General features: G+C 40.5%; 2 protein-coding genes across 4 annotated transcripts in view; one reads left to right on the plus strand and one right to left on the minus strand.

Moving 5' to 3' along the window:
- Cpeb3 (cytoplasmic polyadenylation element binding protein 3) overlaps positions 1-143 on the minus strand; it is a 182,076-nt gene extending 181,933 nt beyond the window's left edge. The window contains exon 1 of the mRNA XM_017590350.3: positions 10-143. The gene's annotated coding sequence lies outside the window, so the exon portion shown is untranslated. The remainder of the gene's footprint in view (positions 1-9) is intronic.
- Positions 52-21,538, plus strand: Marchf5 (membrane associated ring-CH-type finger 5). 3 transcript variants are annotated; one of them, NM_001106372.2, is made up of 6 exons: positions 52-372; positions 5,819-6,021; positions 12,377-12,507; positions 18,645-18,828; positions 18,975-19,141; positions 19,717-20,158. In NM_001106372.2, exons 1-6 carry the CDS (start codon positions 338-340, stop codon positions 19,831-19,833), a joined length of 837 nt encoding a protein of 278 aa, NP_001099842.1. In that variant the 5' UTR covers positions 52-337; the 3' UTR covers positions 19,834-20,158. The 3 variants fall into 3 exon arrangements, with proteins under 3 accessions (NP_001099842.1, XP_008758589.1, XP_038965166.1); XM_008760367.3 differs by having other exon boundaries at positions 238-372; positions 12,377-12,552; positions 19,717-21,538; XM_039109238.2 differs by lacking the exons at positions 52-372; positions 12,377-12,507 and having other exon boundaries at positions 5,884-6,021; positions 19,717-21,538.
- The last annotated feature ends 5,523 nt before the right edge of the window (positions 21,539-27,061 follow it).

Here is a 27,061-nt window from a genome sequence, read left to right on the forward strand (position 1 = left end):
GACTCTTACCTCACAGAGGTAGCTCCTCCGCCGGCAGTAGCTCGGCGCCCCGGCGGTCCATGGACCGGAACCCTGGGCGGACCGGCAGGAACCCGGGCCGCGACCGCCGCCTCCCGGCCCCAGGCTCCTCCTCCTCGCTCCCCGCCGCCCTCTGCGGTCGCCCGCGGGCTGCGCATCGCCGCCGCGGGCCTCTGGGAGCCGCGCCGGGAGGCTGTGTGGCGGGGCCGAGGCCGCCGCGGGACTGAGGCCTACTCCGCCGCCTCTCAGTGCTATTGTCCCGGGGCCTGGCCCTGAGCGGAGCTGCGGGCGAGGGCCGAGCTCGCCGGCTCCGCAGAAGATGCCGGACCAAGCCCTTCAACAGATGCTGGACAGGTAGGAGCAGCGTGGGGCCGGGAACTGCCGGCCTTAGTCCTGGGCCTGCCCATGCTGGCCTCGAGGCCCCGAGAGCAGGGATCCTGGCGTCCGCCGAGAGTTCCACCGCACGGAGGCCAGGAGAAGGGCTCTGAGTTTGGAGATGACACTGGAGGGAAGAGCGGGCGATCGTCCTGGGTCGTAGACTTAGAAACTTAGTTAAAGGAGAGCGGTCTTCTTTAGCCGAAAGTCTGTTTTTGAGGTGAAGAAGCACTATTGTTAACCATAGAATTAGTTTCTATTTCTTCCCTCTTCCCCCAACTAAGTTATAAAGGGTTTAGCAGCAATGCCACTGGGAAGAACCCAACTATCATTCTGGAGAATAGTCCCTTGAATACTTTCACAATGCAAGGGTAGGCATTCTTTTTTAAAAGCCTGGGTTGTTTCATTTCTCCTTCCAACCCCCACCCCATCCTATCCCCACCCCCAAACCGTAAGGTCAGAATATCCACAAGGGAGCCTTAACGGTCGGTCACACTAGAGTAGAGGTTATGGAAAACAGCCACATGCATGCAACATTGAACACGTAGCACACTTGACGATCGTTGAGTTCCCAGAAACGTTATGGCTTGTACTGGGACCAGTTGCCCATTCCTGGGGTCTCCAGCCAGTAAAACTCTTTCAAACAATCTTCTGCACTGCCCTCTGCCGTTTAAATTCCAGCCAGGGAGATTTTGGAGACTAAATTAAATCCACCTTTTCACCAATGCTGCTTGCTGTTCTGATCAATTGTTCAAACTAATTCATAATGTTTGTGGTTGCTTGCAACTCTAAATACACTAACTGGCCACCCAGTTCAGCAGTTAGCTCTCTGTGCAGTTAAGATCCAACTTTGTAACTTGTTAAAAAAAAAAAAAGGGTGGGGGGCTTCTCTTGAGGTTATAGCCATTAACTACTAGGGCTGGGAGAGGGAATCAAAGATCCATCAGGGAAAGCAAGAAGTTACTCCTCATATTTTATTCTAAATCCTAGATCAGGATTTTCCTAAATCCTTGGTACTTAGCAGGTATTCTTCTAGAACTAATGAACATGTTAGTTTCTGCAGTTGTCTAGGAGTGTAGTCTCTTCTCAGGTTTTCCTTTCATTATGATTTATCATACTTGACTAGGTGTGTCATACTACATATGCCCAGAGAGATTAGTGCCTGCCACATCGATCCCAGTTAAATGAAACTCCATTCTGATACTGCATAGTGAATTATTTGCTCTGATGACATTCCACTTTCACTTTTATGTGGTGACACTTAGAAAAATTCTTATGTCCAGATGTTGTCTTAGCTTTTCATATATTCTTTGGAGGTTTTCATAAAAGCCAGTGAGTGCTGATGAAGCATTTACAGAAACTTGGGAATTCTGGCAGTTCTTTTTAGAAATGTATGTAACTTCTTGTGGTCACTTTCCAGTCCATCACCCTAGTTCATCCCCATCCTCTGCTGAGGCTTTTCTTCCCAAGTCCTTTCTCATTCTGTGTCCCATCACCCCCTCGTTGCTCTGTGTGTCTGTGTCTGTACCACTAAATTTAATTAGGATTGCTTGCATAAGCATGGGTCCAGGTTATTTACGGGAGCATGGGCAAGTTATCAGTGAGCACACCACTAAATTTACTCCCTCCTCCTCTAGCAGCCGTTGTTTGAAGTTCAAGGTAGGGCATGGGGCTTTGAGCCCCTCCTCTCTCTGATGCAATGCTGTGTAGATCTTATGTAGATAACCACAGCTACAGTAGAAGCGTGAGCACAAGGCCAGAAGACCAAATGCATAGCACTGCTCATCTCATGACTCTTACATTCTTTCTGCCCCCCCCCTTGCAAATTTTTTTTAAAAAGCTTGAAGTTTTTTTATTATAAAATACTGAGGAAAACAAACCTATGTGTATGCATATATATGAGGAAGATGACTATCCCTACCTCCACCATATTCCGTTTATGCAGTGCTGGGAATTGAACCCAGGGCTTTATGCATGCTAGGTAAGCACTGGACCACTGAACCACATTCCCATCCCTTACTCAACACTGATTATTCTGATATACGTAGCCTTACTTACATGTTCACTGCTCAAAATAAAAACCTTAAGAGAACATAGAAAGTTTAAAACATTATGCCTACATTTTGTTGCCAGGAAATATATCCAGTTTGACAAATAGACAAATAAACTTAGAAAATTACCTGTCATATATATTTATGCTAATATCTCAGCTACCCTATTTGCTAATACACTTAGCAATTGTAATTTTATGCAGAAATGTTAGTCATTCTGTGAATTACTAAATTCACACTAAATGTGATTTACTTTAATTTTACCTGTAAAGTGGTTAAAGTGGTAAGTTTTACAATTTGGATATTTTACTATGGTTACTTTTTTTAAATGAAGCAGAGTTGAAGATTTTATTAAAGATACTTTAATACTGGCTTCAGCATGAGGATTAAGAACAAAGAGGTGGTGCTCAAGGAAAGAAAGTATATTTGAGAACATGTATGTGGGTTTCTCAGAGTCCTAGAGACTAAGTCATATCCAAGTATGGGTAAGTGTTCCTACAAGGGAGAGTCACCCGTAGTTTTTTATTGTTTTATTTTTCAGTTTACTTTGTATATGTGGAGGTTAGAGGTTGGCTTTCTTCTTTCAAAATGTATGTCCCAGACACCAAGTTCAGAGGGTCAGGCTTTGCAGCAGGTTCTTTACCCACTGGAACATTTTGCCACTTTTCCCCCTGTTTTCATTGTAGGTTTTTACTTGAGGTCATATTGAAGTCCAAGGTTTTCTACAAGGGCTGGGAATACATCTATCTGTAGTACCTGACTATACAGTCAGGCTTTCCCACTGTGTATATGAAACCAGTTGTTGTAATAGACACCAGTTATCTGGTAAAAGCACAGTAAGTAACAAGCTTTAATTACACTTACATAAACTTCAGTGGAGGAAAGGGTGTTCTCTGTGAGTATCAACATTTGTGCAGAGGGCTGGGGATGTGACTCAGTTGGTAGAGTGTTTGCCAAACATACACAAAGCCCAAGTTCATGCCCAGTGTGAAGAGTGGTGGAGGCAAGCGGTTTAGAACTTTAGTTATCCTCAGTTGCATAGAGTATCTGTGCTAACCTAGACCTCATAAGACCTTGTCTGGGGAAAAAAGTAACCAAAAAAAAAAAAAAAGGAATTGCGAATTCAGTATAATTATGCAAGAAAAATGAGACTTGTTGAAGTCCCTTTAAAAGTGTTGAGTACCAGACTTAGTTTGGATTAAAGGTTTGGTGTGTGCCTTTAATCCTAGTGCCCAGGAGGCAGAGCTAGGTCTCATCTACGTAATGAGATGCTTCCTCAGGAAAAAGATGCTTAGCGGTGGAGTTGTAGAGACTGCATCTTGCCGCTCAGGGTTGCCTCCAACTTCTTGGGCTTGTCTCAACTTCTCAAGTTGCTGAACTGCAAATGTGTCACTGTATTCAACCAGAAAAATGTGCTTAAATTAGCTACTTCATAGAGTTATTTAATTAGAATAGCCATTCTGACACTGTGAGGCTTATATTGGGTTTTACACTTTCACTATTGAATACTTTGTATATACACTTGTCTATCACCAAAAACTTGTGGGAAAAAAATTCATGACAAAACTAGAAAACAAAGTCCATTATCTGCATTCAGTCCTTCCTCATCCCTAATATTTACCCGTCCTTGTCCTCTGTATCTTTACCCACATTTCTTTACTTACATACAGATACTTGGCTTGTGGTAAAGATACCAGGAAAGTGGGGTTGGTTTCACTGGGTGCTACAGCTTCAGTTTATGGGACTTCTCTATTACTTTATACAATAATTTTTCCTTCCCCGAGATTTTACTTCTTTCAATTACTTAGAGTCAGCACCATGTATGGTAGACTAGGACCCAGCTATGAGGGAAGGTCCTTTTGCCTACCTAGTTTTGTTGCATGAATTTTACTTGTAGGATCTTTATACTATAGTTGTAAAAATAGATTTATTTAATTTCTTTATTCATTGTATTACTATTTTGGGGGGGGTTCTTGGTTTGATTTTTTTTTTTAATCTATTTTTGTTTGGAGGCTTTTTTTGTTTTGCTTTGTCTTTTGAGGAGTTTTTTTGTTTGTTTCTGTTCTGTGGTTGGGATTTTTGTTTTTGTTTGTTTGTTTAGGGATGGGTTCAGGAACAGTTTCTCTGTGTAGCATTGGATGTACTGAAACTTACCCTGTGGACCAAGCTGGCCTGTCTCTGCCTCCTGAGTTCTGGGATTAAAGGCCTGTGCTGTGCCATCACTGCCTGCTAAAAGAGAATTATTTTAATATAAACATTAAAGTAATTCTACCTGTGATAGTGGAAAAAAATCTAAATTTGGAAATCCAAACAACCAATCTATTCCCAATAGAGTTTTATCTATTTTTCTGAACTTTTTTTTTTTAATCCATCTTTCTAGTAATTTTCTCTGACTAGTGAACTAGAGTACAAAAATAGTTTCAAGTATCTTTTAAGACCTCTTGAACTTAGAAAAATCCAAATTTGGAAAGATCCAAACTTATCATATTGTCATGCTAAAGTCATTTATCCCTATGTCCTTTTTTCATCCCTTCTTCCCAGTGGTGGTATTGAACCAAGGGCCCTGTGAATTTGCCCATTATACCAATAATTTACACCACTCTACTCTCGTCCTATGAAATAGTATTACTGTGTGGTTTAGACTTGTCTGAATTCAGAGGTCTCTTTTGCCTCCGAAGTGCTGGCTTCACAGATGGGAGTAAGCCACTACACTCAACTCTTGTACTTCTTAAAGCTGTTACTATGGAATGGAGCCGACAGTATATACCTATAATCCCGGCTAGATAATTGAGGCAGGAGGATTAAGAATTCAAGGCTAGCATAGGCCATGTGAGGCACTGTCTCAAAAGAAACCACAATAGACAGAAAAGAAAATTGTAATGTCCTTTTTCTTCCTATAGCCATACTTTACCATTAAGAGAAAGGGGTGGGCTTTTTAAAAATTGTTTGGTTTCCTCAGTTGAAAATTGAATGGTCTGAGAATATGACTCAGAACATTCTGCCTAGTATGTTTGTAATCCTGGCTTGAGAGCATAGAGGAACTACATATGAAAACACTAACATTTGTTTTTCTAAGTTCAAGAGGTTTTAGTAAACAACAGATACTTGAGACTGTTTCTATACACTAGTTCACTAGTCAGGAGAAATTACTAGAAAGATGGATAAAAACAAAGTTCAGAAAATAGATTCTGTAGTTGAAGATAAAAAAACAAAACAGAAGAAAAGTTCTCCTGGGAATAGATTGGTTGTTTGGCTCTTTATTCTATACAGGAATTCTACAAATACTACATTATTAGTTTCATCCCATTAGCTAAGAGCTTCATGTGCAAGAGGCTGGAACCCTAAAGGTAAAACATTTCTTTCTTAATTTACAGAAGTTGCTGGGTGTGTTTTGCCACCGATGAAGACGATAGAACAGCTGAATGGGTGAGACCATGCAGGTGCAGAGGATCTACTAAGTGGGTTCACCAGGCTTGTCTACAACGCTGGGTAGATGAGAAGCAACGAGGAAACAGCACAGCCAGAGTGGCCTGCCCTCAGTGCAATGCCGAGTACTTAATAGTGTTTCCAAAGCTGGGTAAGAGCTGATTTAAGAACAAAACAGACATGTTCACTATTGTGTGGGTGTGGGTGTGGGTGTGTCCGTAATTAAAAGACAAGATCTCACTCTATATCCCTGGAATTCATGATAGCCCTCCTGCCTCATCCTTCCCAGTTGCTATTCTGAGCAACAACACCCAGCTCGTTGGTTGGTTGGTAGGTTGGTAGGTTGGTTGGTTTTTTGTTTGTTTTTTTTTTTTTGTTTGTTTGTTTTTTTTTTTTTTTTTTTTTTTTTTTTTTTTGGTTCTTTTTTTTCGGAGCTGGGGACCGAACCCAGGGCCTTGTGCTTCCTAGGTAAGCGCTCTACCACTGAGCTAAATCCCCAGCCCCGGTTGGTTGGTTTTTTTGTGTGTAAGTGTTATGCCTACATGAATGTATGGGCTGTGTGCATGCCTAGTACCAAAGGAGGCCAAAATAGGGCATTGGATCCCCTGAAGCTTGGGTGTGGTGGTGGTGAGCCACCCTGTGAGTGCTGGGAACTCCTTCTCGCTCCTCTGCAGGAGCACTCAGTGCTCTTTAATCTCCAGCTCTTCTCATTCATTTTTAAATGAGTTTTTATCTTTGCTTTTTGTGAATTTCTTTATTTTCCTCTCTAAATGTCAAACACTTATTTTGCCAACAGTTTACAGTATCTTCAATAAGTCCCTAGATTTGCCTGTTTGTCAGTATATTAACTATTTTTATTGGAAAAAAAGGACTTTTATGACTAACTATGGATATAACCGAAAAAGAGAGCTGACTTAGGGCTGGGGATACAGCTTCGTCAGTAAAGTGTTTGCCTGGCAAGCATGGGAACCTGAGTTTGGTTCTCATAGCACATGTACCTTAGTTCTGGAGAAGCAGAAGCAGGCTGATCCTGGGACACACTGCCCAGCTAGTCTGTGCTAGTCGATCGGGCCAATGAGAGACCCTGTCTCAAAGGAGATAGATGGACTTTCTGAGGATTACACCTAAGAATGCATATACATTAAAAAGGGGGTGAGGAGTAGACATAAGGAGTATCTTTCTTTGGAGACAGTTTAAGAGAAAAGCAGCAGTCCGTATTCTAACATTCCTTAATTCTTTTAATAAACAAAACTATAAAAATTAAAGTTTTGCTTTGGGTATTGACCATGCTAGGCACTGAACTCTAGGTCTTTCCCTATTTAGGCAAGTGTTCTTGCTTTACCATTGAGCCAATAGAGTTAAGTTCATTTTGAGAATTCAGCTTATATTGTTATCTTTCAGGAAAACTACCCCTTTTCCTGAGCATTACTGGACATGAAAATAACCAGAAGTCTTTGAGAATGGGACTAACCTGGAAAAAAGTATATCACCCTGTTTATTTATAGCCATGTGTTTTTGAGCTAGTGGCATCTTCATTTGGAATATATGCCTTGCTGTTCTTAAAAAACATTTTTAATATTAACCTTACCAGTAACGAAGAGGTATGGAGGAGACCCAGCTTGGTTTATGGGGCAGTCAAAAGGAAAGAGAGATTTGCCAGCAAGTAGGTGTCATAGAAAAAACAGAAATTAAAACATACTCTAGAAGTGTAGATAATGAAATGCTTTTCTAATGCAAGATGAGGCAGATATAGAAAATGTTTGCTTGTTTTCATGGGTAAAAGGAAAGAATTTTGCATAAAAGGCAAGTAGTATAGTGAAGAAAATAGTGTTCTCAGACTTTTGGGATTTGTGGACCGCATGAGAAATATTCATACACATCACTAATTTTAATAAACATTTTTTTAAAAAATGAGCTGGCTGGTACATCTCTGTAATCCCAGCATTTGGAAGAGGAGAAAAGAGGACATAGAGTTGAAGGCCACCTTAGACTACATAGGATGTTCAAGAATAGCCTGAGCTATTCAGTGAGACTGCCACAGAGGAGAAAAATAGCCTAAAGGGTTTTCTTTTTTCTTGTCTTTTTTTTTTTTTAAGATTTAGATATTTATCTTAGTATGTGCGCTATCGCTGTCCTCACACACACCAGAAGAGGGCATCAGATCCCATTACAGATGGTTGTGAGCCATCATGTAGGTGCTCAGAATTGAACTCAGGACCTCTGGAAGAGCAATCAGTGCTCTTAACCACTGAGCCATCTCTCCAGCCCTAGGTGTTTTCATTTTAAGTGCAAAACAATATTTTCAAACATCATAAATAATCAAGAAACAAGCAGGTAGATATCTATGAATTTAAAGCCAGCCTGGTCTACAAGTGAGTTCCAGGACAGCCATAGCTATGTAATGAGACATGCTTAAAAAAGAAGGAAAAAGAACTTAAAATAGGTGGGTGGAAAGATGGGTCAGTGGTCAGGTGTGCTGGCTGCTCATGGCTGAGGAGAACCTGAGTTTGAGTCTTAGAACCTGTGTTGGACAACTCACTTCTAACTTGAGCTCCTGAGGACTTTCTCGGGCACACACATAAATAAATAATAAATCTTTAAAAGTCATTCAGCCTTAGGATGGATGGAAGTACAAGATTTACAGGTTTGTGGCACCACACCCAGCTCTACCTGAATCTCAATCACTGCTGTAGCAAAGTTATGTTTGCAGTGTCTTGAGACAAAACTGGTTACTCCTTTCTGAGTAACCTGATGTTTCCTAAAAGTTTCTGTTTGATTTTCTTTGCCACTTAAATTTGAAATGCAAAAACTTAAATTTACCTAGAATATTAGGATAGTTTCTGTCTTTGTAAAAAAATCTTTGTGGGGTTGGGGATTTAGCACAGTAGTAGAGCGCTTGCCTAGCAAGCGCAAGGCCCTGAGTTCGGTCCCCAGCTCCGAAAAAAAGAAAAAAGAAAAAAAAATCTTTGTTATGTAAGAGAATTCACATTAAGCTTCTTTTTAACTACAGGCTTTTCTAGTACCCTTTAAACTGTTAGATTTCTAAAAATTGATGTTGATTCAAACCTTCAGTTGCCATCCATGGTGTAAATGGATGTACTTTTGAAAGGTTCAGGCCCACCAAGCCATTGAAAATTCATTTGTGGACTGGGGAGCTGGGAGTGTAGTTGGCATGCATGGAATCCTGGGTTTAATCATCAATGAGTGCTGAGTGCTAATCCGACATTGCTAAATACTGAAACCTTTGTACCCTTAGTTAACTGGTTTGAGCACTTATTCATGCTTTCTCTTTCCTATTAGGATACGAGTTTTCAAGGGCCAGGATTTTTGTCTCCTCCAACACTCCATAGCTCTTTGTGTTGTAATCTGGTGCTGTTTTCTTAAAATTATGATCCCACCCCCACCCCCTGGTCATGAGGCAGCTGCACTGAGTTTCCGGATTAGCACACTGGATTAGGGATTATCATTCAGAGGAGTTCAATGGTTTTTTTTTTTTTTTTTTTTTTTTTTTTAACGAAATACTTTCCTTAGATAATCTTTTGTTCATAGAAATATCTCCTCTGGCTAGCATTTTATCATGATGGTATGTTTGTCTAATACTAAATATTTATTTCTTCCTTCCAAATATTAAAATTAATCTTGGGGGGTTGGGGATTTAGCTCAGTGGTAGAGCGCTTGCTAGAGCGCAAGGCCCTGGGTTTGGTCCCCAGCTCTGTTAAAAAAAGGAAAAAAAAAAATTAATCTTGGACTGGTCTGTCTGGAGTAATGAAAGATGTGGGTGAAATAAAATTAAGATAAAAACCAAGACAAGAATTTTATCAGGAAAAATCTAGAATTAAGTAACTCAGCCCATTCCTTAATTTTACCAGGCATGTGTTTTACATATAATCCAAGAGATAGTCACAAAATTTCCAAAAGAAACTGAAAGGATTTGGAGATTTTGTACCATTCCCCCCACCCAAAAAAAAATTATTTTTATATATATATATATATATATATGACCAGATAATTCATCAGGGAAGTTGGGCATATTTTCTGTAGCCTATCAGAAAAACAATTCAGACATCTAGGCTGTCGTTCGTGGTCTAATAAATAAAAATGGTGGTGGCCTGCCTTTTAGGAATTCTTTTCATCCAAGTACATAGGAGTTATTTCACAGAACTGCCAAAAGATAGTTTAATTTACTACATACATTCCTTAAGAGAGGATTCAGTTAAACAAATACTTGAGAATTGAAAGAATTTGGGATAGATCAGTAAATAAATCAGATCTTTTCCCTTTTTGAGTCTGTGTTTTAATACAGGAATAAGATCTCTTCTGTAAATTCCCATATAAATGTTTTAGACTCTGCATCTGGCCATTTTTCAGTAAATGCTTTAGGAAAAAAAGAAATACCACAACGAAGGAAGTATGGTATGGTAGGAATTGGCAAAGGGAACTTTATTGCAGTAAAGAAGGAATCAGCAAAGGAAACTGAAAAGTGAGTGGTAATGTATGTTCTGGAAAGGGAAGAACCAACCATATGTCAGAAAGAAAATATGTCATGTGTAGCTGATAGTATAAGTAAATGGTACAGAGATTAGGCCACAGTTTAGATATGTGGAAGTTGTCAGTGATACCAAGGAATAGCTTGATTGGAGTAGGTTCATGGAAAAATTAGACAATTATTTCAAGTATTTTACTCAGAGGAAGCAAGGAAAGGGAGTAGTAGGACAGGAGGTATCAAAAGGTTTTAGGAGGCTGGTGACTTTAGTCCCAGCATGGGCAGGCAATGCAGGCCAACCTTTGTTCAAGGACAGTGTGAGCTACACAGTAAGATCCTGTCTCTAAGTAAAGACTTTAAGGGGGCTGCTGAAAATATTCAGCAGATAAGGCCACTTGCCCCCACTTCCTTGGATCCAGATGGTGGAGGGAGAGAACCAGCTCCTCGAGGTGTCTGTCCTCTGTCTTCCTTGAAGCACCTACCCAAGCCCCAGATATTGTAGTAACTTTTTTTAAAGATAAATGAAATAATATCATGTTTGTCTGGTGAAAATAAGCCATGGAGTAAGGGGTGGTGGAGGAGAATGAGGGGACCAGCTGCAGCACTGACCTGGGTTACTGATGAGATAGATGTGCTTCACGGGTGAGTGATTAGGATTCGGGATGTTGATAATGGAGCTGTGCAGAGGACGAACTTTGTAGATCTTGTAGTCCATAACAAAATTCAAAATCAGCTTTTATTACATGCTCGTGATTTCTAGCTTCCAATGCCACCATCTGGAATAATAAGATGAAATTTGTTGTGCCTTCTGAGGAAGTGATAAACTTAGCTGTCTTAAGTAGATTGACAAAACAATAAAATGCTGTTAGAGGTTATAAAGTTCGTAAACACTAAATTAGGCTTACTTTATCTCATTGGCTCCCAAAGATAGGTTTGTGGTTTTTTTTTGTTTGGTTTTTGGTTTTTCAGATTTTTTAATTTAGTTTTTACTTATTAACTTTACCTGCTCACAGGCCCCCACCCCCACTCCAAATACCTTATTGTTTTAAATGTTCTTTTTAGTTAAAGCTTGCAAGTGATGAGTAGCTACATTGGAACCAGAAGGCCTTCAGCATCTCCCCTCATGCTCTCTTCACAGTGTCACCTCTCTGTTTACAGTGGCTGCTGTAGAAGGCAGTGGGGAGTTTTTGTCAGGGGCTTTATAGGATACATTTTTTTCCCTTGGATGTTTAGTTATTCTGTCATCAAATTACTATGCTAGTTTCTTTGTACAACGATGGTAAATGCTTTTGTTTATAGCATTCTTTAGATTGAAGGCACCAAGAAAGCAAGTGATAAATCGCTTACATTTCTAAGAAAATATCTAAAATAACAGTTTATGTATAAAGGTATTCAACAAATACAGTAACTTAGCCAACAAATTACATATACCTCTGGTTAAAGGCAGATTTTCAGTTCCTTGGTTTTATTTTGAGCAAATATAAAATGCTTCTACTTCTCTGGAAAATTTTAGAGTCAAATTAAATTGAACTTAATGGCAAGTAAAATACCTCCCAAAATACTAATCATTTCGTTTAGAATTGGCACATGAAGCTGCTGAAATAATATAAATACTGGCATCATAATCATTTTTAAAAGTTAAAAAATAATTTTCAACTAAATATAGTATATTTTAAATCAAGTAAAATAAATTGGTTTGTCCAGCTATAAGAAAATAGCCATGGAGCTAAGAGACGCCCTGTGTACAGTACTTGCTGTTCTTGCAGAGGACTGGCTTGGGTCCAGTTAGCAGCACTTACATGGAGGTCATAACCACATGTAATTCGTGTCAGGGGACCCAACACACACACACACACACACACACACACACAAACACACGACTAAAAATGATCTAAAAAATACCCATTGTTTAACAACTAACCTGAGATAATCTAACTTCATACAAATCTTTTAGCTATAGAAAATATTGAAGTAATTCTAAAACCCTACCTTATGTTGAAACTTTTCTCTCTTTACATTGTAGGTCCAGTTGTTTATGTCTTGGATCTTGCAGATAGACTGATCTCAAAAGCTTGCCCCTTTGCTGCAGCAGGAATAATGGTTGGATCTATCTACTGGACAGCTGTGACTTATGGAGCAGTGACAGTGATGCAGGTTCACCATTCTACTCTATTCAGTGACACTACTTTTGATGTGAAGGTCTATTATATATTTGCTAGGCATTTTAAAATGTATTGTTTTAAATAATGATGCTATCATGATTAAAGAATAAGGACTTAGGGGTTGGGGATTTAGCTCAGTGGTAGAGCGCTTGCCTAGGAAGCGCAAGGCCCTGGGTTCGGTCCCCAGCTCCGAAAAAAAAAAAAAAAAAAAAAAAGAACCAAGAATAAGGACTTATATAAAAAGGAGACTAGAGCCAACAAGATGGCTTAGCGGGTAGAGATGCTTGCCACACAGCCTAAGGACCTAAGTTCAATCCCCCAACACTCACATGATAGAAAGGGAAAGAATTAACTCCCAAAAGAAATTGTCTGAACTTACACATGAGCTATAGCATGTCCCACCCCTGATAGCATGTGCACAGTAAATACAGTGTTACACAAAGTCAGCTAGTGGAAAGGTCTCCTCCTGTCCTTCATTTGCCTGCCCCCGACCCCATCACTTCTCAGATAGCCACTAGAGCTAATTTCATATTAAACTGCACTCTGTTTCATGATGAATCTTGATCTTTTCACATACCTATAGAGATCTGCAAGCATTCTGTATATATAATTATAGCAGGTTATTAACCATTCTGCTTTTTGGTTAGGTCTCAGTATTTGGCTTCGAAGAATGTGTACATAAATGAAATAATAGAGAACAGTTACATAATTGTGTATATAAATATGAATCAAATGTTCCATAAACATGACTCAGTAAAGGGAATTTATAGTTGCTGTTATAGCTGTTAATCTGGTACTTGAAATTTTAAGTAATTTGGATTCATAATGTGGAAGTATTAATATAAGTAAGAAAACACAAGTTACAAATATTTATTTTGTATAACTGTTTAGAAATCACCTTTGCCTCTACTGCTTTACTTGAAACATTTATTCTAGGAACAAGTGATTAGCTAGATCTAAGGGTAGCTTGAAAATCACAAGCAAGACAGGAATATATATATATATATCCTGTACTTAGCATTGTACTGGATATTCCATCATCCCATACAACACATTTATTTATTTTTTATTTCTATGAAGCATTATTTATTTATTTTATATATGTGAGTACACTATCACTGTCATCAGAAGAGGGCATTGAATCCCATTACAGATGGTTGTGCACCACTATGTGGTTGCAGGAATTGAACCCAGAACCTCTGAAAAAACCATCAGTGCTCTTAACCTGTAAGCCATCTCTCCGGCCCTCTCTACATCATTAAAGGCAGTTATCTGAGCATTTGGTAGGGAGTATATCCTAATCAGTATTTAGAATTTTGTTTATGTTTTTTGGTGCGTGTGTGTGTGTGTGTGTGTGTGTGTGTGTGTGTAAAGTGCATACTAGTTTATGGCAAGTCCACAGTCAGCATTAATAACACAGGGATGGACAAGACAATCATGTAGCCAGGCTTGCTTCCGGTTTGATTTGTAGCCAAGAACTTCATAATTTTCTGCCTCCACCTTACCAAGTCCTAAGGTTATAGTGATGGCTGATGGTGATTGTGGACCTGGCAGGAACTAGCCATTAGAATACAAATCTCTGGACATTTCTGTGAGGGATTCTCTAGACTAGCTTAGGTGAGATGGGAACCTTCAATGTAGGGCCACACCAATCCGTGAGGTGGAATTCTGGACTGTGTAAAAAGAAGACAAGGAGCTGACTAGCTGACTCATTTTCTCTGCCTCCTGCCTGTGGCCTGCCTTGCACTCAGCTGCCTCAGACTCCAGTCAGCTTGCCTTCCCACTATGCTGAGCTGTATTCTCAACCTGTGAATGCACCAAGTGAGCTGCATACATATCTTTCCTTGGGATCTGCCACCTGTCAGGGACTTAACCTTTCCACTCTTCAGTTTGCTCTGTGGTAACAGCTCTGGAGTTGGTCAGCGCCAGCCAGATCACTGTCCTTTCCCATGAATTGTCAGTACTTCTTCCCGGCTCCAGTTTTGGTTATGGGATTTGGATGAGATTTTTTTCACTTACTTTTTGTGTTAAGTGTTTGTTTGCTTTGAGACAGTCTCACTATATAATCCTAGCTAGTCTCAAACTCAACGTAGATAGGTTTGTATACCACTGCCTTCCAAGTGCTGGGTTGGGGAGCTTTTTGTGTTTTGAATGAAGGTCCCACTATTATGTAGTCCTAGCTGTTCTAGAACTTCCTGTGTAGTTCCTATCTATGGACTGGCCTCCAACTCAGATCCCCTGCCTTTGCCGCCTTCAAATCAGATCAAGTGCTGGTATAAAAAAAAATATGCTACCAGCCCCGCCCAGCCTTCTCATTTTTTGAACAGTGTCTTTTTATGTAAACTCCTTATCCTCCTACCTTATCCTCTCAAGTGCTAAGGTTATAGCTTTGGGGCAACACTTGACAAAATTCTAATTTTAAAAAAGTATATGAAATAACAGGTTTCATTATGACATTTTCATGCATATATGTCATATTTTGTTCTTAGCCCACTTCTCTGCTACTTTTCCCCTCCCCTCTTGCCTGTCTTGCTGAATCTCTTCTTCCCTCCAAGGAGACCTCTCCTAGTTTCCTATCAAATGGATGTTCTACTGACCTCCTACCACTACCTTCTACCTCTTTAAAGACCTTCTCACAGTCCCCTTTTTAATTCCATAACAAAATACACCCAACACACACACAAATTTACATCTAGATTCTGCCTAGGATAGGAAACATGGCTGTTTTGTTTTATATGTCTGCTTTATTTTGTCTAACATAACAATTGCCATTTTTTTTTTATAAATATCATGGGGGCGTTGTTTATGTGCACCACACTTTATCCATATATGTGTTCATGGACCTCAGGGTCTTTCGGCTATATAACCGAGAGTAATGTAGTTGGGTTAGATGATGCTGTATTTAGTTTTTGAACGACTTGCACACTGACTTTTCTGGCCAGGCTTTATTGTCTTCTTAAAGTTAGTCATTCTGACTGGGATAGGATAGAATCCCAGAGCAGTTTTGATTTGATGTCTAATGTTGAACACCTTTTTAAATATTAATATGTATTGGACATTTGTATTTCTTCATTTGAGAACTATTTTGGTTCATTAGCCCATTTGGGGATTAACCATTCACAATAGCTTTTAAAAAATAGACTAAAAATAAACATAACTTTGGGTCATTAAAGAAAATAAGGCTCTAGAGTATAGATGGTTCAGTGATGCTACTCCTTCAGAGGACCTGGGTTAAATCACCAGCATCTATCTGGTATCTCACAGCTGTCTGTAATCCCAATACCACCTTCTTCAGGCATCAGCCATACACGTAGTGCACAGACACATCTCAGCAAACACCATACACATAAATTAAGAATATATATATTGGAAGATAGGAAGACCTCCTTTATTCATGGATTGGCAAGATTGATATATAAGTGTCTGTGTTATCAAAATCAAACTATAGACTCAACATACTCTGCATCAAAGTCCCAGTGTCGTCACAGAACTAAAGAAGGCAATCCTGAAATTCATAAGCACTAAAAGACCCACAATAGCCAAAACAATGCTAGGCAGAAAGAGCAATGCCAGATATATCACTGTACCTGGTCTCAGCCAGAGGTAGTATTGGGTCACACCTTTAATCCCCACATTCTGAGAGTTCCAAGCCAGGAAGAGTAGACCTTATCTCCCAAACAAGCAAAATTGATCTCAAACTTACTATAGAGCCATAGTAACAGTACTAGGATACTGGCACAAAAAACAGATATGTAGACCAGTGGAACAGAATAAAGAACATAGAAGCTTATACACACAGCTATATCCACCTAATTTCAACAGTAAATGTCAGAAACATGCATTGGTTTAGATGTGATGCCCAGTGTCTCTAACCCCACTGTTTAAGCAGAAGCAGGAAGATCTAGAGTTTAAGGTCAACCCCAGAAACATAGTGAGTTTGAGACAGCTAGCTCAGGACATACTATGTCTCAAAATGAAAGCATACATTAAGGAGAAAAGTCCAGCTTTTCAAAGAATAGTGTGGAGAAAACAGGGCATCCACTTGAAGGAGAGTGGAACAAAATCTAAATCTGTCACTCCATTCAAAAACCAATTCAGAGTGGATGAAGGGCCTTAGAAAGACATAGGGAAGAATTCCTCCAGAAGGACTCCAGAATCACAGGAATTGGAATTATATTAAATTAAAACACTCGTAACAGCAGAGGAAACAATCACCACAGTGAAGAAGAAATGAGGCTCAGACCAGAGACTCATAACCAGTATATATAGAGAACTGTGAAAAACAAATTTCATTTGCATTTTTAAATTTTAAAAAATGTGTATGCATTTTGTATAGGCCTATTTCTTTGTAGAAGTCAGGTGACAACTATTGGGAGCCAGTTCTCCTGTCACCTTGTAGAATCCTATGTTCAAGCCTAAGCTCTCTGCAAGTCCCTCTACCCACTGAGCATCCTCCCACCCTCTGTATGCATTTTTATTGAAAAGACAGAATATTATTAACTTACCCAACACTGGAATAAGTACCTTTTAAGTATTGATGCATTTAACTTTAAAAAACAATGTGCCATAAATAATTTTATTCTTGGTTTACTGATTTAGGGGATTTGTTGTGTCTTGTGTCACATAGCAAAGATACAACATTAGGCCCTGCCTCTAGTGTGAAAATAATCTCCAAAAACATTGAAATTTTTTTTTTTTTAACAACTAAGTAGTAGGTAGCTAGGAATTACTAGGTATGTGCCATTATACTTAGGCCTTACACATGCAAAGCACACACTGTGACTGCTGAACTACACCCTCAGCTACTGTCTGTAGTTTAGGCCAGCATTTGAAGGCTGGTTCTACTCCTTCCTTGTCTCTGCTTACCTAAAAGAAAGCAAAACACAAGCATCTAGAGGACAGATGGGATTGAAACTTCTCTCAGTCCCAGAGCTCACTGACAAATTGCTTAAGAGAAATGGAAGTAAAGGACAAATCTCCTACCCTGTATGCTGGTGCATGCCTTTGTTAAGAAAAATACAGTCTAGGTCCTTTTTTTTTTCCTCACCACAAATTCAGATAGAGTGGGCTCCAGCCTCTCAGGTTTCTTGTCTCAACTCTTACAGTGCTAAATATACTCAGTGCACACATTGATTCTATTGATAAGAATCTTGCCCTTGCTAGTTTTTGATCAGTGCCCATTCCCTTGATGGTCTATAGTATCACCCTTCTTGCAGATTCACCTGTTATGTAGTCAGAGAAACACCTCTGTGTTTCTTAAACAGTCTAGAGAACATACAATGGGAGCCTTTCCTCTTTCTCTTTGTGTTTGTCATTGTGGCCAGTTACTGGAAGATGGCTGCCGCACTGAAAAGCAGTGTGTGCCTTTAATCCCAGGAGTTGGAAGGCAAAAGCAGGTGGATCTCTTTGAATTTGGGGCCATTCTGATCTATATGGTAGGTTCCAGACCATCCAGAGCTACACAAAGAGACCCTGTCTCAAAAAATTAAATAGCAACAAAACTCAAATGTCTTTCAAACTCTCTTGAGACATACTCAGTGCATTTTGTACAAAAAATGAAATAGCTTGCAGATTTTATCCACCACTCGCCTTAGATGGTGGTTTCTTATTTTATTTGAGACAGAGTCTCACTGTGTAACCTTGGCTGACACAGAGCTATAGACCAGGCTGGTCTCACAGTCACGGAGATCTACCTGCCTCAGTGTTCTGAGTACTGACACTAAAGGCATGTGCTATGGGTGAACTTCCTTTTCCTTTTTATTTTATTTTTTATGTTTGAGGTTTGTTTTTATATATATATATGTGCACATACCAACTATATACAGTACCCAAAGAGGCCAGACAGCTTGTCAGACCCTTGGGAACTAGAGTTACAGGTGGTTGTGAGTTGCCATTGGGAGCTAGAACTTGAACCCAGTTTTACTGCAAGAGCAGCTAGTGTTCTTACCCACTGAGCCATCTCTCTAGCACCAGTATTACTTTTTATAAATAAAAACTAATAGCTTTTGTTTCTGCATTTCGAAACTAAATGTGTCTTTAAAAATGAACGGAATATATGCCACTTAAATATGTACCACTGCTTTAGATAAGAAAATAACTATAGCAAATACTGTCTGCTTCCCCCCCCAGGTTGTAGGCCATAAAGAAGGGCTGGATGTTATGGAGCGAGCTGACCCTTTATTTCTTTTGATTGGACTTCCTACTATTCCTGTCATGCTGATACTAGGCAAAATGATTCGCTGGGAGGACTATGTGCTTAGACTATGGCGCAAATACTCAAATAAACTACAAATTTTGAACAGTATATTTCCAGGTAAGGTCCTGAGTTGTGGCTATATAAAGTTCATGTTGAATTGATGTTTAGAAGAACCATCACATGATTTTTTTAAAAATGTTTAAAGCTTTTTTTTCTAGCTATTCCTAAGATTTAGTTCTAACATAATGTTTTTCCCCCTCTAGGGATTGGTTGTCCTGTTCCTCGAATTCCAGCTGAAGCTAATCCTTTAGCAGATCATGTCTCTGCTACTAGAATTTTGTGTGGAGCCCTTGTCTTTCCTACTATTGCGACAATAGTTGGTAAACTGATGTTCAGTAGCGTTAACTCAAATTTACAGAGGACAATCTTGGTAAGATGGATTTAATAATACTTGTTTCAGGCAGTGTACAGATGAGAGTGAACTGTATTTGTTTTTAAAGTGAGAGATGTTCTGTAGGGGCTCTGTGCCTGCTCCCTCCATCAACCCCACTGTCAACTTAGCTTAAGGGAGATAAAAAAAACAGGTCCTACTGCCAGTCTAGCTTCCTGAACACTCTCTGTGGGTGCCTTCTCTTCTGGGCTACGCTCTGGCTTCAATCCCCAGTACCAGCATCATAAATAAACAAATGAGATGAACCTGACTCCTCCTGTTTCCTGTCATCCTATTTGCCCTCCTTGGTCACAGTCCACATAGTGTCCTGGCATTCTTCCCTTCTCTCAGCATGTAGAACTTGGTGGGAAGAAAACTACTCAAGGAGGCTCGTCCTCTGCTACTTGAAGTCTACTCGTTCCCAACTTCTACCCTCATAGAAGAGAATGTTTCACTTGCAGTTATCAGGATTTATTTGGCTTCAAAACCTGTCTTTTGTGGTCGATGTAAAATTCTTTTTCTTGTTTCTCTAATCCTGCATTATAAAAAAAAATTAATTTCCCTTTTTATTTTAGGGCGGAATTGCTTTTGTTGCCATAAAAGGAGCATTTAAGGTTTACTTCAAACAGCAGCAATATTTACGTCAGGCACACCGCAAAATCCTAAATTATCCAGAGCAAGAAGAAGCATAAAACTGACTTCTGGTTGTTCTGAGGCCTCTCATCCTGACGAGTCTGTTGTGTTCTGATTCCATCACTAATGCGCTAGTGGAGACTGGTGATAAGCTACTGCTCCTATATTCTAAGAGATACAATAAAGCACGCAGGGCGGGGGAAAGCCTCTCAGTAATCACGGAACCTAAGGACATGAGTCAGCTCTGTAATTTGTATGTACTACTTTTACGGCAGTCGGCTAAACCATTATTTTAGCATGGTAAATCTGGGTTTGTTCATATTTTTCCAGACAAGAATGTAAAGATAAAACTGTACAAATATTAAAAGTGGACATGTTGTTTCATTCTGATGCCTCTTTTGTATATACTCATGCTCAGTGTTTTCTTAGGAACAGCAACTCGATGAAGGAACTGTGAGGACTTTCTCACTGGTGTAATTTGACTACATGCTACACAGGAGCCTCTGTTAACATGAGGAAATGTAAACTAGTTCTGAATAAATAACAAGCCCAAAAATGTCTGTCAGCATTGAAATGATTATCTGAACAAAAGAGATTTTGTTGCCTTTTCCTTAACCCACGTGACATCTCAGATGTGTAGGGTCAGTTTCCAGGGCTTCCAGATCACTTTTTCACTATTAAATTTATTTATGCAATATTGACATCTCATAGTTCATAGTGTGATTTTGACTCATGTAGTCATGTGTGTGTGTCTGTGTGTGTCTCCGTGGGGGTTAGGGAGGGTCAGAAAGAAGGTAGGAGGGAGGGAAGCAGAGGATAGTGATAGGGAAATGAGGTGGAAGGCCCTTGAATCACTTAGTGTGTGTTTTAATTTGTATTTCTAGAAATTAGAACTGCCAGTTCACAGTTTAACCAGAGAACAACTTGCAAAAATATAATAAAATTATTGGGTTTTTGATGATTAATTATTCAGATAATTGTTTGTTAATTGACTCCCATTTACCTAGCCACTGTGCAGGGTGCTATGGGATGTAGTGGTGAACGGCAGACTTGCTCTTAGAGCTTGCAGTCTAATCCTAATAGAACAAGCAGTGATTGAACCAAAGTAGGTGTTGATGGTGCTGTGCGTAGCAGTCGGTATCAGAGGTAATTATGAAAACAAGTCTTTAAGGAGTATTGATCAAGGCAATTGATTTCCACTTTACTTGTTTATAGGATAGCCAATACTAATGTTTTTAGGGTATTTTGTTTTTGAATCAGGGTCTCTAACATAGGCTAACCTCAAACTTCTATGTCTCTGAAGATGACTTTGAACTCGTGATCCAGTTACAGGTGAGCACCGTAACGCCTGCTTTTTTTAACTTGATGCTGTGGATTGAACCCAGGGCCTTATGCACGATAGGTCTACACTACCAATTGAACTACATCACCAGCCCTCCTTTTAGATTTTAATTGTCGTATTAAGGGAGCAATCTCCTTAATAGTCATTGTTTAACTAGTTTTATATTCATTGTTCAAAAGTAATTATTTAGGTCATGTTCGATAGTGACCATATAATGTTCAGCAATCTGAATGTTCTTTTCACTTATTTTTATTGATTAAAATGAAAATGTTTAAAGTTCGAAAAATAATGCTGTTCACAGTATATGATGCATGAATAATGTTCCCCTTACTGAGAAATGGATACTTCTCTTTAGAAGTGTAACAAATATAGATTGAGCTGTATTAGGTTGTAAATAATAAATATTTTAGTAAAGACTGGTATCTTTCTCTGAGTTGCTTATCTCAGCTTTGTGTTTTGGTGTCTGTGGGAATGACTGTTGAACACCCAGAGTTGCAATTATCTAGGGTATAAGGGACAGTTTGACTGAGTTAACCTTAACACTGCTGTTGTTCTGAAGAGAAAACTTGAATTCTGATTATATATAAAAATAATTTAGATATACAGCTGTAATTATGAAATATATTGGCTTCTATAATTGCCAGTGTGAAAAGATGTATTGACATTTCCAGGATAGTCTTGTTATATTGAACAGCATTTACAGTTATGCAAGCATTCGGTTCCCTGTGTACTACTTTAATGTCCAAGACGAGGAGTAGATGGTGATTGGCGTCAAGATCTATGAAGGCCGAGGAAATGATTCTTTTTTTTTTTTTTAAAGATTTATTATATATAAGTACACTGTGGCTGTCTTCAGACACACCAGAAGAGGGCATCAGATCCCATTACAGATGGTTGTGAACCACCATGTGGTGCTGGGAATTGAACTCAGGACCTCTGGACGAGCAGTCAGTGCTCTTAACCCCTGAGCCATCTCTCCAGCCCCAAGGAAATGATTCTTATTCTTTGGGGCAGGAGGCCGAGGTTTATAGAGCCTGTGGGGAGGGAACCACGGGTACCTGCAGTCCAGAGTGAACACTAGCCCTACATTCGATAGTTTTCAGTCTAAAGAAAACACCACATGCTGGTCCTCCCTGGAAGGTGGCCTCCCAACTACAAACCAACAAAAGGCATGGGCAGACTTAAAGCTGGATGGGTTGTGTTGCGCTCCTAATTCAGGTTTCAATCACTGTAGTGTATAACCTTGGCCAGGTGGCTGCTCATCCACAGCTATGTTCATCTCTAAAAGGCAAGTGACACTTGGACAGTTTCTAGGAGCCGTTGAGAAACGGCAGGTACCGTAGGCCTCAGTAAGGAGTGGTCGTCTGTTTTCTGGGACAGGACAGTAATAAAGGATAGGGCCCTACAGGACAAACAGGGCCGACTTAGGAATATGTGAGTATACTGTTCTCCAATTTATTTTCATATTTTTTTGTTATTTCTAGAAATGTCACATTTAAACCTTTTTTAATAACATTCAGTAGTTAGTAAATTCTATTGTAGAAGTTTACCATCTAAGTGGCTGAAAATGTTCATTACTTATAAAATGATTGACGAATATATAATAAAGTGGCTTCATTAGTCACTGCCTGCTACTTCTGTATTTTTTTCCTAATTTCTTGTCTTTAATATAGAAAACTCAATATTGGCTGAATTAGGTTCAATAAAGAATTTTTATGCTCTCTAAGTGTATTTTGTCTGTTGAACCAACCCTAAAATTAATTCTTTGTGCCTATTTCACTATTTTGAAGTTCTGGTTACCAAGATTCTCATGAGACTTACTATAAAATTAAGGTTTTGCTATTTTTTTAAGTTTTAGGTATTATTTTTAATTAAGTGTATCTCTGTGTAGGTATGGGCACATTGAGTGCAATTGCCTGTAGAGTCCAGAAGGGCACCAAATTCCCTGTGGCTCACAGGTGATTGTAAGCCACCAGACCTGGGTCCTCTGCAAGAGCAGTTAGCACTTTTTTCCTCTTTATTTGCTTTACATCCTGATAACAGCCCCACTTCTCCCCTACTTCCCCCCTCACATAACTCTTCCCTTGTCCCCCTTCCCATCTCCAAGAAGGGGGAGCTCCTCCCCTCCAGATACCAACCCATCCTGGCTCCTCAAGTCACTTGCAAGACTAACTAGGCACATCTCCCACTGAAGCCAGACAAGATATCCCACTTAGGGAAACAGGATCCATAGGCAGGCATCAGTGTAAGCCCCCACTCCAGTTGTTGGGAGACTCCCATGGAAACCAAACCACATCTGTTACATGCATCTGAGGCAGAGAGGCTAGGTCCAGTCCATGTATGCATTTTGGTTGGTGGATCAGTCTCTGGGAGTCCTCATCAGTAAGCACGCTTAATCCCTGAACCACTCTCCCATTTTACTCATCTTATGTGTGTTAATGTATGTACTGTGGCTTGTATGAGGTCAGAGGATAACTCTTCAGAGTCAGTTCTTTCCTTCCACCATGTGGATCTTGGGGATTAAACTCAGGACATCAAATGTATGGAAGCCATCTCACCAGCCCTGTGGTTTTAAACTACAACTTGCTTGCCTAGGGTGCAGGAAGTTAGCTCAAAACCAGGTGTGGTAGGTAACACATGCCTGTAGTCCTAGCACTCAGAAGTAGAGACAGGAGGGTCAGTTCAAGGTCATCCTTGGCTACATAGTTTGTAGCCAATTTTGTAGGCTATGTAAAACTGTGTGTGTGTGTGCGCGCGCGTGTGTGCGTTTAATTTCAAACCTCTGGAACTTACTATAGAAGACCTGCTTCCTCTGAAAGACAGGATCTTTAAAAATAATAGGGAGGGGGGCGAGGCTGTTGAAAGTTTTATGTAGCACCAGGTTGACACCAAACTTGCTATGGAGCCAAGGCTGACCTTGAATCTTCATGTCCAACTCTACCTCCAAAAGGCTGTGATTGTGGGCCGTGTGCCACCAAAACAAGCTTGAAATTCTAGTACAAAACATTTTTGATGTAGGGGCTGGAGAGAAGTCTCTGAAGTTAAGAGTACTTGTTGCTCTTACAGAGGAACAAGGTTGCATTCCCAGCACCTACATAGAACTCCAGTTTTAGGTCTGATTCCTTCGGGCTTCTGCAGCTACCAGGTATGCAAGTGATTCAAAGACACGCAGGTAGGGAAAACAAAAATCTGAACAATTTTAAGGTTTCTAAGGCAGATTAGAATGGACCAAATTGAATAAGTCAAGGCACTTGCATTTTAATAATTCTGTTGTCCCAAGTCGATTCATTGCCCGTGTTTGATATACAAACTAGAAACAGTTCAGTGGCCTTGGGTGTCTGCTCCAGCTGCTAAGGGGAACTCCCTCCTAGACCTCGGTTTCCTCATGGATAAAATGAAGTCTGTGTATTTCCCGGGTTATTGTGAAGGTTAAGTGAAGTGGCTTTTTACAGCCGAGTTTGCTACTCGGGTGAGTCTGTACAAATAGGTACGTAGTGGAAGTTTGTCCATAAACTTAGCTTGGACGGCTGCTTCCCAGCTGCCTGCCTTCCTAACCACAGAAGGGGCGAGCTTGCATCTGATACTTAGCGTAGTCCTATGGACCAGCAACAGGCTAGACTCATTCTGTTCCTTCTTATAAAGCAATAACTATCCAAAGCAGTAAGGTGTTTGTGGACCATGCCCCAGGTACTGTCCTGGAGTGAACTGGAGGATAAGCCTGCCTTGAGTAAGAGGTGTAACTTGATCTACTTGATCTACTGATACCACAAGTCTCTTAAAGGTGCTTTTATTTTTTTTTTTTTAAGTTTTATTTGCTATTCAATTCTAGCACTAGAATTTCTGCTTCTGGAAGGGGGTACATAAACATCCTGTGAAAATGGAGAAAGCATGCCTTTCATGATCAAAACATTCCTCAGTGCTAGTTCTTTGTGTCTCCAATGGGGCAAGGAGGCAGTGTGCTGATATGAAGGCCAGCAGCCAACATCAGGTGTCTTTCCCAACTTTTCCGCATTAATGTTTTCAGCCTCTCAATTGGTCAGCTAGACTGGCTGGCCAGAAAATCCTAGACCCACTGGGGTTAGGGCCACACATGGATTCAGGAGGTGTGAACTCAGCTTCCTCAAGCTTTCAGAGCAAGCACACTGCCACTGGCACTTTCTCCCCAGGCCCAGCATCCTTACTTCCTCTTGTGTCCTGGTTTGTTTTAATTTTTTTTTTTTATTGAAAATAGACTTTTTCATATAGTATATTCTTTTTTTTTTCTCTTTTTTTTTTTTCTTTTTTCTTTTTTTTGGAGATGGGGACCGAACCCAGGGCCTTGTGCTTGCTAGGCAAGCGCTCTACCACTGAGCTAAATCCCCAACACCCCCCCCCTTTTTTTTAAATTTTTAATCTTTCCTTTACACTCCAGTCATTATCCCCTTCCCAGTCCGCCCTCTGACTGTTCCTCATCCCATTCCTCCTCCCTCATCTCCAAGAGGATGTCCATGTCCCCACACACACTCCACCAGACCTCCCCATTCTCTGGGGCCCCAAGTCTCTTGAGGATTAGGTGTGTCTTCTCCCACAAGGCCAGACCAGGCCGTCCTCTGCAGTATATGTGTCAAGGGCCTCAGACCAGCTAGTGTACGCGGCCAGATACAAGGCTTGATTGAGAAGCACCTTCTATGTGCCCAGGGGTATTCAGAATTATTCTCCCACTCGCAGAAACCCAGCCTGGGGTGTTTTTTTGTTGTTGTTTTTTGTTTGATTTTTGTTTTATTGTATGTGTATTAGTGTTTCCTGTGCCTGTACAAGTGTGTCACATACCCTGGAACTGGAGTTACAGTTATAAGCCGTACCATGTGGGCAGGCCCTGGAAATTGAACCCAAGTCCTCTGAAAGAGCAGCTGGTGCTCCTAACCACTGAGCCATCTCCTGCTCCTGTTTATTTTTCTCATGATGTAGCTGGCTGCTGTAGACCTGGCCCTCACAGAGATCACATGGTCTGTGTCCTGAGTGCTGGGAATAAAACTCCATGTCAAACTATGGGGGGTTGGGGAGCGTGGATTCAGTTTTATGGGGTTTATATTTATTTTGTTTTTGTTATTTTGAGACCGGGCCTTTTCTCATTACTATGAGAAAAGTACCTCACTAAACCAATTCAAGAGGGAAGGCTTGTTTTGGTCCACTGTGTGAGGGTGTCCAGACCTTCATGTTCTAGAACACTGCTGTCTATGGCAGCTAAGGAACTGGAGAAGTGGGTGTGGGGAGGGGGAGGCACTGGCTGTGGCCTCTGCTCCTCACAGCTTTGACGTGGGAAGCAGAAGGCTGGAAGCAGGGCCCAGGAAGCGTGGAGAGGATGAAAGGAAGGAATCTGCTCCAGCCCTCAAAGGCTGGCCCCCAGTGGCCTACATCTGCCAGCTAGGCTACATGTCTCAAAGGCTCCAAAACCTCCAAAAATAGTGCCACCAGCTGGGGATCAAGGGTTCGAGAGTGTGAACCTGTGAGGTTCAGATTCAAGCCTTAACAGGAGAATGTGCTCATTATGACACTCCCGGTATCCTGCCCTGCCCTGATGAAAGCTATGCTTACCACTGCAGCCTAAATGGCTATTCTGAAGCCTGCGTTCATCTTTGTCAAAACTCTATCATTATATGCTCCTCAAGAACAAAGCACACAAGCCTTCAAGACAGAAGAGAGACGGTTTCAACTGGTTTTCACCAAGAGGACTCAGATACAGACCAACACACGGAGTGGAGTGTGTCTTCGGTTGACTTCCGAACTCTTCACTGATTCAACATTTGGCATACATGGTTTAACCCTGTGTAGAAGGATGCCAGGGTGGTGAGGCGGTGGTGGGTGGGTGGGTGGGGGAGCACCCTCAGAGAAGCAGGTTAAAGGGGGATGGGATGGGGGTTTGCAGAGGGGAAACCGGGAAAGGGGATAACATTTGAAATGTAAAT

Source organism: Rattus norvegicus, chromosome 1 (assembly GCF_036323735.1).
Source record: "Rattus norvegicus strain BN/NHsdMcwi chromosome 1, GRCr8, whole genome shotgun sequence".
Classification (NCBI taxonomy): domain Eukaryota; kingdom Metazoa; phylum Chordata; class Mammalia; order Rodentia; family Muridae; genus Rattus; species Rattus norvegicus.

Coding starts and splice junctions, on each gene's coding strand:
- Marchf5 (XM_008760367.3), top strand. CDS start 338: ATGCCGGACCAAGCCCTTCAACAGATGCTGGACAG. Junction 12,553..18,644: donor ACACTACTTTTGATGTGAAG/GTCTATTATATA, acceptor TTCCCCCCCCAG/GTTGTAGGCCATAAAGAAGG. Junction 18,829..18,974: donor TTTGAACAGTATATTTCCAG/GTAAGGTCCTGA, acceptor TTCCCCCTCTAG/GGATTGGTTGTCCTGTTCCT.